This window comes from Pectinophora gossypiella, chromosome 20, assembly GCF_024362695.1.
Source record: "Pectinophora gossypiella chromosome 20, ilPecGoss1.1, whole genome shotgun sequence".
NCBI lineage: Eukaryota > Metazoa > Arthropoda > Insecta > Lepidoptera > Gelechiidae > Pectinophora > Pectinophora gossypiella.
The window spans coordinates 1,838,126-1,855,433 of record NC_065423.1 but is presented as its reverse complement, the minus strand read 5'-3'; the positions used below and the strand labels follow the sequence as shown (position 1 = coordinate 1,855,433).

The 17,308-nt window shown below is 43.6% G+C and overlaps 1 protein-coding gene across 1 annotated transcript in view; it reads right to left on the bottom strand.

Moving 5' to 3' along the window:
• LOC126375867 (nucleoporin 88) overlaps positions 1 to 17,308 on the bottom strand; it is a 156,045-nt gene that overhangs the window by 13,406 nt on the left and 125,331 nt on the right. Inside the window, exon 3 of the mRNA XM_050022937.1 lies at positions 6,334 to 6,447. Within this exon, the coding sequence (XP_049878894.1) occupies positions 6,334 to 6,447 (114 nt within the window). The remainder of the gene's footprint in view (positions 1 to 6,333; positions 6,448 to 17,308) is intronic.

The window sequence follows — 17,308 nt, the reverse complement described above, 5'->3', positions numbered from 1 at the left end:
CGGGTGTTGGTGTCCTGGGCCGGTCATCTGCCTGCATATTAGTTGCGGCAGACGTGGACGGTTGAGTGGGCTCCGTTTCGTCTGCTCCATCTGAAGTCACATTTCAAGTTTTAACAAAGCAATTATCAGAAGCACCCAGCTACTCCTAGGTACTTTGTTCATAGTGACTGTATCGACTTGATACTAGACCAACAATACACGCTAAGATTAACATATCCCGACTAGTGAAACTATCACTACAGGAACAGAGACTGTGACGACTTGGTAACTAGACCAACGTACATACTCTGATAAATACAACCTGACTAGTGACATAGTCACTATAGGTAGAGCGACTGTACCGACTTGGTATAAACCAACAGCACACACTCAGATAAACACAACCCGACTAGTGACATAGTCACTACAGGTAGAGCGACTGTACCGACTTGGTATAAACCAACAGCACACACTCAGATAAACACAACCCGACTAGTGACATAGTCACTACAGGTAGAGCGACTGTACCGACTTGGTATAAACCAACAGCACACACTCAGATAAACACAACCCGACTAGTGACATAGTCACTACAGGTAGAGCGACTGTACCGACTTGGTATAAACCAACAGCACACACTCAGATAAACACAACCCGACTAGTGACATAGTCACTACAGGTAGAGCGACTGTACCGACTTGGTATAAACCAACAGCACACACTCAGATAAACACAACCCGACTAGTGACATAGTCACTACAGGTAGAGCGACTGTACCGACTTGGTATAAACCAACAGCACACACTCAGATAAACACAACCCGACTAGTGACTTAGTCACTACAGGTAGAGCGACTGTACCGACTTGGTATAAACCAACAGCACACACTCAGAAACAACGACAGTAAGACTTGGCATAGCGCCAAACGTTGGATGACTTAACAAGAGCTGTTAACGTCACAACGACTCGGACACTACATCAACATACTCGTTGTGCAAGCGACTTGACGTATTAAACGTCAACGCATTCATACTCACTATCGAAGAGCGCAGCACACGCTTCGGGGCACCACTCGCCACGCCATGGCACCATATGCTGAGCAGCAGCCTGGGTCGACTTCCCGTAATCGCCACTGACAAGCCTTAGCTCATACCGGCCGCTGGGCAGGATGTTCACCACCTTGTACGGTCCCCGCATGCCGGAATCGAGTTTTCCTGTACACTGAGAAGATTTTATAACAAATACAAAATCATCGATATTGAATTCTCGTGGCGACCGCCTGTTGCGATTTTCACGTTCGTCCTGTCGAACACGGTTTCGGTCGAGTAGCTGACCAGCTCTGCTCCTGGCTAGTTCTCGTAGTGCCTCCCGATTTGGCGACGAGTTTTGGACGGCGACATCCCTTACAAGTGCACGTATCACAGGCGTTGTTGCTTCAGTTCCGATGAGGAGATTAAGAGGTGAAGCCTGTGTGGTTTTGTGCTTCGTTATGTTAATAACAAGTTGCAATTTCCATAGTGTGTCGGCCCATTCCCTGTTCCTATGATTTACCTCTATCCTTATCATGTTGAGCACTGTACGCATGTACCTCTCCACCTGGCCATTGGCATGGTGCATCTCAGGGGTAATACTGTGGATATCACAGCCCATATCGTTGATCCACTTAACAAACACGTTCGACTCAAACATCCGACCTTTGTCGGTGATCATGAGCCTTGGCACACCAAACAGCGAGACCAACTGAGTAATCACCTTTTTCAGTTCTTCAGCATCCTGCCGACTCATGGGGTGTAGAAGACAGTACTTGGTGAAGCTATCGACAATTATCAAGACATACTTGTATTCACCTGACTGTGGTAGAGGTCCAAGGGCATCGATGTGTACCGTATCAAAAGGTACGTCCAGTTTCTCCCATGACGTGATATTTTGAAGCGGAGCCCGAGGAACTCGCTTCTTGGAGATACAAATTATGCAGTGAGAGATGTACTTGCTTACGAAGTTTTTCAATCCGGGAAACCAGAAGTGCTTTAGTATCAGGTCCACGGTCTTATCTACACCGATGTGGTCATGCTCATCATGGAATACTCTGAGAAGGCTGAGTCTATGACCCTTAGGTATATAGCAAAGCAGGCGCGACTGCTCTCCTACTGGAGTGTAGCGATAGTAAAGTAGGTCGTTACGTGCAACATACCTATTTGCATCCAACTCTCCGTCTCGTAGCTTTTGTAGCAGATTTTGGGTTTCTTCATCACTAGATTGAGCCGTATGAGCCCAATTGCGAGGTCTCTGGATCTGGTGTACCTGTGCAACTGGGTTACGACTTAGGTAGTCAGCATGTGGAATCAGCACTCCCTTCCTGTACTCAATAGAAAATTCGAAATCTTGCAAGTAGATCCACCACCTTGCAACCCGCGGCAGTAGATCTTTCTTGCGTTCCGTAGCCTTCAACGCATTGCAGTCGGTCACAACGGTGAACTTGAGCCCCACGAGGTAGTGCCGGAAGTTTTGTAGAGCTTTGACAACAGCAAGCGTTTCAAGCTCGTAGGAGTGGTACTTACTTTCAGCGCCTTGCGTAACCTTGCTGAAGTAAGCCACTGCATGTTTCTTGCCATCAGGATGAACTTGCAGCAGTACGGCACCATACCCCATGCTGCTAGCATCGGTGTGAACTTCGGTTGGCAACTTTGGGTTAAAGATGGTAAGTACTGGCGCACTTGTCAAGTGTTTGATCAGTTCTTGACGGATGGACTCGCATTCAGGTGTCCACACGAATTCAACGCCTTTCTTAGTTAGGTGTGCAATCGGGGCTGTTTTCGTAGCATAGCCCTTTATGTACCTCCGAAAGTATCCAGCCAATCCTAGTAGTTGTCTCACTTGTTTGACATTTTCTGGTGGACTCGTATTGACCAGGGCCTCTATTTTCCGGGAGCTCGGCCTCACCTGACCTTCACTAATAACCCTTCCTAAGTATTCGACTTCGGTGACCAGAAATGAGCACTTGTTAAGGTTTACGGAAAATCCAGCTTGAGTGAGAGTTTTCAGGACATCTTGTAGCAGTAGAATGCCCTCGGGAATCGTGTTACTCATGAGCAACACGTCATCGATGTACACCAGCGTGTTCCCCTGGGTGATATGAGCCCGTAGCGCGTCATTTATGATGCGCTGATATACGATCGGTGCATTTGCGAGACCAAAGGGCATTTTCAGGTACTCAAAGTGATCTTCGGGTGTGACAAAGCCGGTGATGTGAATATCTTGTTCCCTAATTTTAATCTGGTGGAACCCTGAAGCCATATCCAGGCTACTAAAATAGGTATAGCTCCCTAACCTGTCTATTTGGTCATCTATTAGGGGAAGAGGGTACCTATCCTTGATCGTAATGCGGTTTAGGGCCCTATAATCAACGCAGAGCCTATCAGAACCATCACGCTTCTTTACCAGTATGATCGGACTTGCGTACTCCGATGTTGACCGCCTTATCACTCCTTTCTTTAACAGATCGTCTGTTATTGCTCTAACTTTTAGTTTCTCCTGGTATGACAATTTATACGGTCTATAGACAATAGGAATCGGACTTGTGAGATTTATTTCCATTTCACCGGTATGTACCGTAGTTGTAGCCGTACCAGAAATCAGATACTCCGAATACTGATTAATTACGCCTAACAAAGCAGCACGATCCTCACCTTGTAAGGGCGTGTTCACTTCTATTTGGTCAGTATTCGCGGATATGACATTAACGTGAGCTACATTATCCGCATGTGAAAGGTATTGCTTATCTTTTGTACGCACGTAAGTAACGCCCTCTCGATTCAATACGTCCGTGCCAATCAATATGGGAGCTACCATGAGGGTCGACGGTACGACAACTAGATCAGTCTCTATAGCGATAGTATCGAACTCTATAGTCACGGTTACGTAAGAAGTCGCAACGATTTCTTTGTTTCCGATGCCTTTCAAAACGCAACGACGAGATTTTGGTTGGCAGGGTAAGTACTTCAGAACGTCTGACGAGATGAGCGAAATGTTTAGAGCCCCGCTATCTATAAGTACGTCCATCGGAATACCACTAACAACAGCAGTCGTGACGTCATTATTAATAGGGTACTGAGACCTACTCGTGCACAAGTTTACGCTACGCTCGTTGCGTGGCTCTGAACGATTTTTCGCGAAACACTGTTCTTCTTTATGTCCTGGCTTTTTGCAAAATGTGCACTGCACTGTAGTACGGCTATTGTTATTGGCATTAGGTATTTTAGGGTTTTGCGTGCAATTGCGCCTAAGGTGGCCATGTTTACCGCAAGTGTAACAATGAGGGCCCGAGCCTGCCTTCGGCGCGCTTGGCTTCGGCGGGTTACCCGGCTTTCCCGGACGCATAGGATCTCGGGATCGATTATTAGGTTTCGTATAAATGGATAAGAATTGTACAAGGTTGTCCGGGGTAAGGTCGGCGTTAGCGGCGGCTGCACGTACTTGTGGGCTATCAATGCCCCGAATTATAATCAGTGTTCGCAACTCGTCACTCAAACCTTGTACGATTCTCAGACGCAACAAGGTGCGACGTGCGTATTCCGCATACGTTGCGTATTTGTCAGAAGTGTTATTCATCGCGTCGTAAAGAATGTTTGCGAAATCAAGTTTAACAGGACAAAGGGGTTGAAATTCTTTCTTGAAGTTAGACCAGGTCCTATCGTTAGTCACCCATTCACTCAACCATACTTTTGCGTCACCCTTTAAACAATTCGCAACGCGGGATAGACACTCATGTTCCGACCAACCGTTTGTCCCCTTAGCACGATCTACTTCTTCACACCAAACTTGTATATTATTTATAGACGGATCAAAGTTCGACACAAAGTAATTATTGCAACGTACTGGTTGCACCGACCTCACTGCATCAATAATAGCCTGCGCGAGGGTAGATGTTTCGGAGCAACGAGCAGTTGACTCTACTGCACGATCTACATGTACGAAGTCACCACTAAGATTATTTAGCGGCGGTTTCGCGATATCCGACGCCTGAGTACGCTGACGTGGTGGTGGCGTACAACCTACGACTCTACCACGGTCACAGCTACGACTGCGTACACGATGATGACGTCGAGACAGGTGACGATAACGTCTACTACCGCTATCGTTATCACTGCCGATTGAACTATTCGAACGCGATCGCGTGCGGGAACACGTCCGCGTACGGGAATACGACCGCGACCCTTTACGTGGACGGCGATTCCGGTCACGAGAACGGGAACGCGAAGCATCACGAACACGTGTACCATGACTGCGTGAATGAGCCCGTGCACGCGAATACGTCCGCGATTTACTACGCGAGCGATGACGCCTAACACGCAAACGTGAACGCGAATAATCACGAACACGTGAGCTTTTCCGACGTTGTCTAGAACGTCCACGAGACACTTCCCGTGGCATTATTCACACACTGATTCACTTCACAACAAAATGTACGATGGTTCTCAAAGTGCACTCACATAAAAACACACAGTTGAAATATGAAAGGAAATGAGTGAAAATTACTCGTTGTTTGCGACTAGACGATTTGCCGATAGTGTGAGCTTGAATCCTTTATCCCACTTCTGATTTTAGCGTCAGAAGTGGTAATAAAAAAAACAACAGTTTGGTTTTGGTTACAAACGCTTCTATTTATTTAAATCACAATTTAGTTTTTATCAAATGTATGAACACGAAACAACAAGTAAATAATCACTTTTCACAGAAATAGGTGTAATCGAAAATCGAAATAGCTCACGTGCACCGAGTGGTCCGTACCCATCGAACGTCGCCAAGCAACTGTGTGCGCGTCGGGGTTTCTTCTCGTCGCGGGCGAAGCCCGCCGCGCGCGTTGGGGACGTGGCCCAGCACCTCCCGCAGCTTGCGGAAGTGGTGCGGCCAGTCGGGCAGCTGGTCCACCACGATGGGCGGAATCTTCTTGCTCGCTGGGGCGGGCGGCGGCTGAAGGCGGACGGGCTTCGGCGACGGCGTGGGCGTCGTCCGGAGGGACGGACGTGGAGGCGCGTGCGGCGGCGAGTCTGGGTTCGTGTTCAAGACGGCGGCGTATGAGCGCGGCGGCGTCTTCTCCAACTCGCACAGTGGCGAGAATGGATTTGTACTTGCGTACGAGCGTGGCGGCGTTGTCTCCATGTCCAGTGAGGGCATGGAGAGTGCGACGGGCGGAGTGGTTCTCACGCCGGGATTCGTTGGTGGCCGCTGTGGCGGCGTCAACTGTGTGCGCGCGCTTGACTACCGTGCTTTTATAGAAACGCTCGACGCAGTGACTGGCATAGTGGGGAGTCTTGCATAGTGGGGAGTCTTGCTAATAGAAGAATAATTACTCACCTGATGGTATTATCGGAGACCAGCACCAGTAGATGTGACAGGGAACTCGGATGCCACTGCACCTTCCTCACCTCCCCTTGCGAGTACAGGAACCGTTCGTCCAGGGAGTGACTCCTGAAATGTAGAACATCAACTCCTGAGTGATATATTGACTGAACATAGACCACGTTCAGCTGCAGCCGTTGCATGCATGCATTCATCAGCAGATTATTGAGCCAAAGATTCAGTTTATTTATCGAGTACTCGTTTAGTTTATTTATCGAAGTATCAAACTTGTACACCATCATAGTATGCAAATAAAGAATATTGAATATTGACTTTTTGGTTGTTTGGTTGGTTTTTTACCACATACGCTACGCCGAAGGGTAAGGCAGAGGTGTATAGTGCGCACGGTCACGAGTGCTAATATGTATACACTTTGAAACCATGTCACATTAACTTTTTTGGCAAATGAAACCGTAAGTCTCCTTAAATGTCAAATATGATAGTGCGACAGGGTTCTAAAGTGGGTACATGATATTGCTCATGACTGTACACCAAAACCTCGCCACTTATATTTGTGTCCTATGTAATATGGGGCGAGCCAATTGCCATTAACCAGGCACAAATCCTGATAAAAACACCTTTCTGCGTGACGTTTTGTTACGTTTCGTTATATACCTAAACTAACAGGCGGACTTAAAAGAAAGCAAATTATCCAAGGGGTACCACAACCCTCAATAACCCAAATAATATTTTAACACTCACATCTATGATGAAAAAGAATGCATTATGATGAAAAAGAATCTGCATTTATTCCCAAAATATTCCAGGCCGTAACAACCATGGAAATGGTAGGTTGTGGTCCATTTGCCATGGCAGTTAATTAATTTAATTTAACGATAACAGTTAATTTACAATAGGATTCCAAAGGTGCTACAGGAAGATTTAAATATAAAAAAGTTTAAAATTAACTTAAGAAAATTCCTGATTGAGAAAATTTTTTACACACTGCAAGAGTTTTTCTTATATGATAAATAGACTGTAAGTGTTGTAGATTTTGTTATATAGTTTTTTAAGATTTTCATAGTTAATTTTTGATTAATTTTGTTTAATGTTAAGTACTTATTATTATTATATTTTTTGTATTTCTGGCTTAATTTAGCTTTTTGTTATTTTTTGTTTTCGCTATACCCTCCAGGGTCCATATGTGGTACTATAATAATATTTATAACAACTTTTTATCATATGGTGTGCAATAAATACTTTGACTTTGACCCCCAACAACCCACAACACTCCCTCACCAGTCAAAAGTATGCTACGCGGAGAACTGGGTATAATTTGAAACGTGAAATCTCACGGGCTGATGTTAACCGGACTGCGCTTCGAATTAGGCAATATGGAGTTGGAAATGACACATAACATGAGCTCACGACTAAATTCCCAATTGGGGTAGTCAGGGGTACATCCATCGGAAGAACTCAGGGCCCACGCGCTACGGAGTTTTGTGATAGATGGGCTGCCGACGTCGGCGTTTCCTGAATCTTATAACCTGGGGTCCTTTAAATCACGGGTGAATAGGCATTCTCTGGGTAAGCTCGTTCCAACGTTGATCTCTTCTTCTCCTCGTGGAAGAACGAAGTCAAGAGCAAACCCATTTTAATTAAAAAAAAAGACCAATGTAATGTGCCGTATCGCTGTCTATAAGCGTCGAGCCAATTGTGTTAGTGAAAATTGCACTTAAGATAAATTTGTAACTTGTTGGTCAAGTTTAGTACCGAGGGACGAATCGGCACTCTTTGGTAACACATAACATAACATAAACTGCCTATATACGTCCCACTGCTGGGCACAGGCCTCCCCTCAATCAACCGGAGGGGGTATGGAGCATACTCCACCACGCTGCTCCACTGCGGGTTGGTGGAGGTGTTTTTACGGCTGATAGCCGGGACCAACGGCTTAACGTGCCCTCCGAAGCACGGAATCATCTTACTTTTTCGGACAATCAGGTGATTCAAGCCTGAAAAGTCCTTACCAAACAAAGGACAGCCTCACAAAGTGATTTCGACAATGTCCCCATCGGGAATCGAACCCGGACCTCCAGATCGTGAGCCTAACGCTCTAACCACTAGACCACGGAGGCTTTGGTAACACACATAACCGCAATTGCCTACTTTTTATGGGCAGTCTATAAATTCGTATATTTTCAACGATGGATTTTATTGAAAAGTCAGAGGTCAAGTTTGTTACTACTCTAAGTATCAGTTTATTTTCGGGATATGTTACTGTTATATAAGTTGTATATTTGTGAACTTCTTTTCTGTTTTTTATTCGCTCCCAGCAAATATAGTACTTATATTTATGCACTTCTGTAAGTAATTATATTATGAAGTATCTTCATCAACTAGTAGTGATAAGAAAGTTTATTAGTGGGCGTATAATATAATTTTATAAGCTGTTTTCAACTCGAGCTAACATGCATTTGAAGCTTATTAACTAGTTACAGTGTAGCTCTGAAAATAGTAATAAACTATGGCATTTGCTTTACAAGCTAATGCCAACATTGCACACACACTGAATTTTTTAACCGGGTGAGAGCCTTCAGCGATTTGTCAGCTATTTGTTAAGCCAAATAGTAAAAGCCATCCGTGGCAAAATTGTCTAATAAAACAAGCTACTTATGCATTAATGATTAATAGAAACATCTACTGTATTTATTTCAAACATACTTGCAACAACTAATAAGCGACGAAGGCAGCATTCTATCTAAACATCTCTATCTATAGAAAGACTCGTGTAACATTCCTAAAACCTGAGCAATTAAAAATAATTGCACAAAGAAAACCGCCGAACCCGGATTTCTGAACGCACGATTAATCCTGGCCACACGTTTGCGCAAACAGAGAAAAAAGAAAAAAACAAAATGGCGGCCTTAATCAAATTATTATCGCGGAGGTAAGGGCGAGACCGCGATCCCGCGTATTTATCACGAGGAATAATGAATGAATCCTTTTTTCCCGCCGATAATGGCCGTTGCGTTCGGAAAACCACCTGGACACTGAGATGGCGCGTTTTTTTTAAAGGATCTGTTTTCCCGCGGTTTGCTTTGCTGCGGGTAGGTTGTCATAACACAATTGCCGGGAATATTTTGAGTTTTTATTTTTTTATTGGATGGATGACTTATGTAATAGTTATTTTCTCATTGGGCTATTTTTATAAAGAAAGGATATTATAAAGAATCTATATGATCTTAGAAAATAAGTAAACAGGTACCTAATTATAAAAAAAACCGTGGCGTCACAGACGTGATGGGATCACTTATAGGCAATTAATGATTTAGTTAGTCTGTCAGTTGTATTCCTACGAGTTTTGGTTCTATCACCATCATAGGAAGAAAGTTTATACACGTATGAACTTAGCCACAGATATAAAATCCACAGCAACCGAACAATACTGGCAACTACATCGCTAACTAGCACACAATAGCGTGAAGTTAGCCGCAATTACGACCTTTGGATGTAAACTCGATTGCCCGCATGCAATGGGATTAACCAGTTAAATTGGACGGGAGCATAGCAAGCCTATCCGGCCCAAACTTTATTACTTGCCAATGAAGTGGTACATCGCAATGCAGGGCAAACTAGGTAATTTTTATATTGCATTGGTCTTCACTTGATAAGTTATGTAATATCTATGTACATACACAAATCCCATTCTTACCGTGCGCAGCCGAATGACCGATATACAGTCTTCCCCTTTATTCCTTAGCGTCTTAGGATAGTAACTATATTACCTGTTCTGTAATTAAAATAAGACCCTGAGGGGGTGAGGCGCCTGATACTAAGTGCGGGGCAGAGAGTTATCGTTCTGTAGGTAGTATTATTCTTTAGGTACTTATTCTATGTTTCGACAGCGACGTCTTGTCAAACGGACAAAACGAAAGAGTCAAGTGTTTATGATTTTTACAAGGAATGGAAAGGATTCGTGACGTAATGATCGCCAAGTGCTTCCAAAGAAACCGCAAGAACAGCGATGTCGTTGCAATTAAAAAGGAGTGCGCAAAAAGACGACGCGGTACATTTGAGAACGTAAATCACGCGATTTTTACATACCAAAGGGAAGGGCCGCGATTTACCACTGAATCTCAAAAGGGACGATCTAAAAAAAATTACAAATGGCCCGACATTAGAACAAACGGCGAGCAAACAGGGGCGGCGGGTGTCTCCGGAACAAAAACCGATAAAAACCGAAAAAGGTTCCGATTCGGTAAAAAATAAGAATCAGACAAAGCCACCGGCGAGCGGGTAACCTCTATACGTGTCCAGTTTTTTTACGAGCTACCCTTTTGTCCTTCCGGGCCTCTTTTTTAAATAGATCAGGGAGGGTAAGTAAAGACCGCCGCGCCGGACGTCCACCCTGAAATATTATTGTGGATTTTTCTGCTCGGCATTCATAAATATTTTTGTTCCCCCCCTCATCTCTGGATTTGCTGGAATCGGCGCTGAATTATAAATTCGGTTAATAAAATATAGCGATAAAGCGGCTTTTTTCGAGACCTCTATTATATTTTGTTTAATTTAAATATGAATAATTAAATTTAAAAAGGAAATCTCTGGGCTAATGAAATTTTTGTTTTTGAGATAATGAATTGAAAACACGTGGCCGCACGGTGTCAGAGCAACTGTTATTCTTTTCTCGCTCGCCTCATTCGAATTCAGGCTTCGTATAAAAATGTCGGGGAAATTATTTAAATGTATTAATTATGACGATGAATTATTTTCTCCATGTTTATCTGGGCTCGGACTATCGCGGTCGCTACACATTACACATTTTTCCAAAGGATTTTGTTGAACACTGCGATAATGAAATTAAACAACCCTGCGAAACTCATATTAATTATCCCTGCAAAAGGAAATTAAATAAAAACGTTGAATATCCAACAAACCTCAGAATTGTCAATTGCATCGTCCGAAAAAAGGGAAGGCATTAAAAATATCGGGACTGAAACCTTTAATCAACAAGCGGCCGACGATCAAACGGTCCAACAAAAAACCCGAACGAAATATTAAAACAAACGCATCGATCCACCGCAAGGGATTAAAATCGTAACGAACGGACGAAAATATTCAAATACAATACTAACAAATTGATACAAACACTCATTAGGGGCGAGGGGTGTGGGGCGCCGTCGCCCGATCTCTACAATCCACATCCAGCGTACAAATATTATCTAAAATTCCTTCTCATTTATAATCCTTTTGTGTCCTCGAGTCCTCCGTCAACGCGTCTCCCCACCCAGGGGGGGATGTGGGTGTATTTTTATATTTTTAATCGCGACGGGCATTATCCAAATGGACATTGGTGGCCGTCGCCGAGAGATGATAAATTCTCCTTTCGTTCGACACTCGCCTGTTTTGTTTTCTCCCTTTGCCTTCTAGTATTGAAAAAAATATATCATTAATTACAGGAATTTGTCTGCTTGTGACTGGTGAGTTTCCCTTGGAACTGGTAATAACTGGATTTAACTAGTCGTAGTTTTATTTTGATGAATTAAAATAAGTACAGTCTCCGCGGTCTAGTGGTTAGAGAGTTGGGCTCACGATCTGGAGGTCCGAGTTCAATTCCCGATTGGGACATTGTTGAAATAACTTTGCGAGACTGTTTTTTGTTTAGTAATGACATTGTAGGCTTGAATCACCTGATTGCCCTAAATAGTAAGATGATCCCACGGGATCATCTTACTATTTAGGGCAAGCACGCTTCGGAAGGCACGTTAAGCCGTTGGTCCCGGCTTGTTATGGCTTGCTATTCTGTCTTTATTTCATGTTTCTTACTTCTAATTTCTAAACCTTGGCCGCTATAATAATCGCCCTAAAAAATATATTAACAAATAATTGGACTATGAAATGAGCACACCGCTCCTACGCGCATGCGCGAACGAAGAAGATACTGAGTCGGCGCGTCAGAGTGCGCAGCCATCTTCCGCAAATATCTGTGAACATGGTGTGTGTATAAAACTATAAACTATCTTTAAAATTATACTAAACAACTAAAACACTAAACTAATTATCTTAAAACTATAACTAACCCGGCCGGGCACTAACAAACTAATAAAATACTAATAATACATAGAATTAAACCGAGGAGACCAGTGAGCAGCGGCGGCCGAGGTAAGTCTTAATCTTATTCTTTTTCTTTACACCTTTTACTTTGAAGCGGGCCAGGGCAGTTCTCTCCCCACGTCTATTCTTTATTTTAATTTACAAACCCATTTTTCTATAAAATTCCATTCCAATTGGCCTCTGGCTTACGCAGCACGACAGAACGTCCGTTCAAGCCACGCCATTTTTAAGTGGTCCTAATCGAGCGCGAATTTCCTATGGATACTGGGTTCAATTTCAATAGAAAACTCCAGTTTACAGTGTATTGTCTTTCTAACCTAATTCTCTCTCTATTTACATTGATACTTTTGTAATAAAACATTCAATAACTCATTTTTACGAAACTTCTGTGCTTGGATAAAACATTTAAACTTGGTAGGGTTATATCAGTAATTACCTACCTACGCGTGTGGATATTATTATTACATATTACTATTCGAATCTTGACTTAATATCAATACCTACTACACCCTACTATAACCATGGACGATAATTCTAAATTAAACCTTCTTGTAATTAGACGTGAATATATATTCCGTGATATTCAAATATTGTTTGATTTGTCGCAACAAGTAGCTACAGATCCATCAAAGGTCAATGCCTTCAAAAGTCGTTACAAACGTGTAGAATCAATTCGTCAGGAATATTTAAATGTCGTTCATGATATTCATACATTAATGCTGACTATAAATCCGAAAGAGGTTATTGATATGAAAACGGTGGAAGCGTTCGACACTCTTTACTACGCCGTCGAAGCCGCGGCAGATCAGCTGATGCCGAAACCACGGGAGCGAGTCGATGACCGTGCGTTGGGCGAGTCCACTGCGAATTCAGCCGCGAAATTCAAACCTATTGCGCAGGTCAGATTGCCGAAAATTGAACTGCCTAAGTACGATGGGAATATTGAACATTGGCAGACTTTTTATGATACATTTTTGTCACTTGTACATGAAAATGAGAACATAAGTACAATCGAGAAATTTCATTATTTGATTTCTTGTCTTTCTGGCTCCGCTTTATCGGTCGCAAAGGGCGTTCCAGTCACTGTTAACAATTATCAAATTGTATTCGACGCTCTCGTTGAACGTTTTCAAAACAAACGCATTTTAGCCGCGAACTATTTGGATAAAATATGTAACCATGCACCTTTGCGAAACTGTAACCTGAACGAATTACGTAATTTAACAAGTTTATTACAAGAATCAGTCAACGCTCTTAAAGCTATAAAAATCGATAACCTTGGGGAATTTATTTTATTTTATTTATCATCTCGAAAATTGGATGTTGATACACGAAAGCGCTTTGAAACCCAAAACAGTCGAAACCTGCCTACTTTTACCGATTTGTTGACTTTCTTACAAACCTATGTCAAAGTTCTTGAAGCGAGCGAGTCTTCCGCTCCAATTCCTACTGCATCACAAAAGATGTATCAAATCCAAAAACCTCATTTTGAGACACGTAATAATAATAATCGTTTCAAATCGTCCGCCTTCCCCGCGAATACGGAGTCGCACTTGGGCGTCGAGCAGTACTCGGAGATATGTTCATACATACCTACAGGGCCGCACTCAGATACAGGGCCGTACTTAGACCCGTACTTTAACGCGGGGGACTGTTCGAACCAACAGACTGCTCTGACGACAGAGGCGTATTCAGCTACAGGGCCGAACTCGAGTGTAAACAAGTATCCAGATTGTTATTGTTGCGGTTTTTCCCATCATTCCATTTATAAATGCCCGGTCTTTCATGCATTAAATTTTAATGAAAAACAAAAACTTATCACAACAAAAAATCTTTGCGCAAATTGTTTGCGACGGAATCATACTGCAAATCAATGTTTTTCGAAATCGACTTGCTCGAAATGCAATGCACGTCACCATACGCTCCTTCATGACGAAGGCACCGCCGCGGCTTGCCCTGTTACCTCCATGCCTGGCCAACAAGCGTCAGCATCCGGAATGGAGCCAGCCGCAGTAACTATGAACACCACGAGTTCTGGCGCACACGTTGGACACAGCCGTGCACTCGTTCTTCTCGGCACATGTACGGTGCGAGCGCGTGGGCCTGCAGGAACATTTAACGTGCGCGCACTTATAGATAGCGGAGCGCAAGATTGTTTTATGACTAGTGCTTGTGCACAGCGTCTGGGCTTACCTTTACGTCGCTGCCACGTAGCCGTAGCTGGTCTAGGTCAAAACACTGTCCACCAGATAAAGGGCATAGCGTCATGTTCTATACAACCTTGCGATTCCCATGAACCAAGTTTCGATGTCTCTCCGATCGTAATGAACACTATTACAAACAAAATGCCCGCAGTAGAAGTCCCTTCTACTGTTCGAGATTCTTTTAAACATTTAACTCTAGCGGACGAAAACTTTGATAAACCTAATGACATTGATTTATTGTTAGGTGCCGAGCTGTTTCATAATGTCTATGACGGTCAGCGTTTAAATTTGGGCCCGGGCTTGCCGGTCGCTCTGCACAGCGTATTCGGCTGGGTTCTCACGGGGAAGCTCGACCCCGAGTGTCGACCCCCACCGACTACCTCTTCCCTCTTTGCTTCCACACTTGCCCTAGACAATGTGGTCAAGCGTTTTTGGGAGGTCGAAGAGCCCCCGTCGGTTGATATTTCAAACCCAGAAGACGATAAATGTGAACAGTTATATACCAATCTAGTGAAACGCAATCCTGACGGAAGGTACGTCGTTCCTATGTTAGTCAAGGAGCCGTGCGAAAAACTCGGGGATTCTTATAATATTTCTTTATCACGATTCACAAACCTTGAAAGACGACTTCATCGTCACGACCAACTGAAAGAAGATTACGTCCGCTTTATGCGCGAGTATAGCGAGTTGGGTCATATGCAACCTGTTGACCCACCGAACGATAGTGACCGGAATATAATTCCTCACCATTGCGTTTTAAGACCAGATAGTTCAACTACCAAACTACGTGTAGTTTTCGACGGCAGCGCGAGAACTACTAACGGGAAGGCTTTAAACGATATTGTCCACACCGGTCCAAAACTGCAAAATGATATCGTAGACATCATTACTAAGTTCCGCCTTCACGAGGTAGTTTTCACCGCGGACATCTCTAAGATGTACCGTAATATTGATTTGCGACCGGAAGACCGTAAATACCAACACATTTTTTGGCGAGACTCGACTTCAGAACCTGTACGCGAGTACGAACTCACTACTGTTACTTACGGGGTGAGCAGCTCACCTTATCTTGCAATAAGAACTTTGCATCAACTCGCCGATGATCACTGTGCACAGTGGCCCCGCGCTGCTGAAATAATCAAACATGACACTTTTATGGACGATATCACAGTCGGAGCCCCTTCTGTAGAAGAAGCTATTGAATTGAAAAACGAATTAGTTAAATTACTGGACTGTGCTAAATTCGAGCTCCGCAAATGGAGTAGCAATTCCCCTGAGTTTCTTTCCCAATTACCTTCGGAGCATTGTCAAATACCAAAACCGTTTTGTGACAATAGCAATCAACACACGCTTAAGATTCTTGGAATACAGTGGGATCCAACTCAAGACAATTTCACTTATTCGGCATCTCAGCTAGATTCGAAATGTACAAAGCGTTCTATTCTGTCAAATGTCGCTCGCATTTATGACCCTCTTGGGTGGTTAACCCCGGTGGTTCTTATAGCCAAGTTGCTTATTCAAGACCTGTGGCGACGTCAGTTGGACTGGGACGAATCCGTTCCTGCGGACGTTTCACAACAGTGGCAAAACTTCGTATCGGAGTTACAAAATTTGACTGAAGTGCGTATTCCTCGTCGAGTAGCACTTTCTAATACAGCCAAATACGAACTAGTCGGGTTTTGTGATGGATCGACGAAGGCTTACGGGTGTTGCGTCTATCAACGATCAATTGGCGACGGCGACATTACATCGCACTTGTTAATTGCGAAGTCTAGGGTAGCCCCTTTAAAACCTTTAACGGTTAACCGACTTGAGTTGTGTGGTGCTGCTCTTCTTGCGCGCGTGTTAAAGCATATGTATAGTTTACTTCACAGTCAAATTAACATCGTGCGAGTAACTGCCTTCACAGACAGTAGTACTGTGTTAGCGTGGCTGAATACACCTCCCTACAAACTTAAGACGTTTGTATCGCATCGTGTGGCTAAAATAATAGACGAAGTAAGCGTCGAAAATTGGTTACACGTATCGACTCATGATAACCCGGCTGATCATTGCAGTCGTGGTCTTCCCTGTTCTCAAATTATTACGAGTCCAACTTGGTGGTCTGGACCAAAATGGCTTTTAGCCGAATCAACATCTTGGCCTATTCAAAGAGAATTAGTTTCCCCTGACAATATTCCCGAACTGAAATCTACAGCTCACGTAGCATTACCAACGTCTGAGAAGGATGATGCTGTTTCACAACTTATTCACAAGTGCTCATCTCTTTCACGTGTACAACGCGTCTTAGCGTGGTGTTTGCGTTTCGTTGCGAATTCAAAGCGTTCGTCTGAGGCTCGTATAACATCACCATTAACGGTTGAGGAATTGAACACTTCGCTGTCTACGCTAGCTCGACATGAACAAGCAGCATCGTTTTCGGAAGAAATAGACTCCGTCAAATCAAACATCCCTTGTAGTCGCATTATACAAAAGCTGTACCCTTTTATTGACGAGTTGGGTCTTCTGCGAGTGGGGGGGAGGCTGAAAAATTCTCAGTTACCACAAAACACAATTCATCCTATATTATTGCCGAAGTTATCTCCCATCTCACGACTTATAATCGATTATTATCATCGACTGCATTTACATTGTGGCCCCCGAACCTTACAATCTCTCGTGCAGAGACG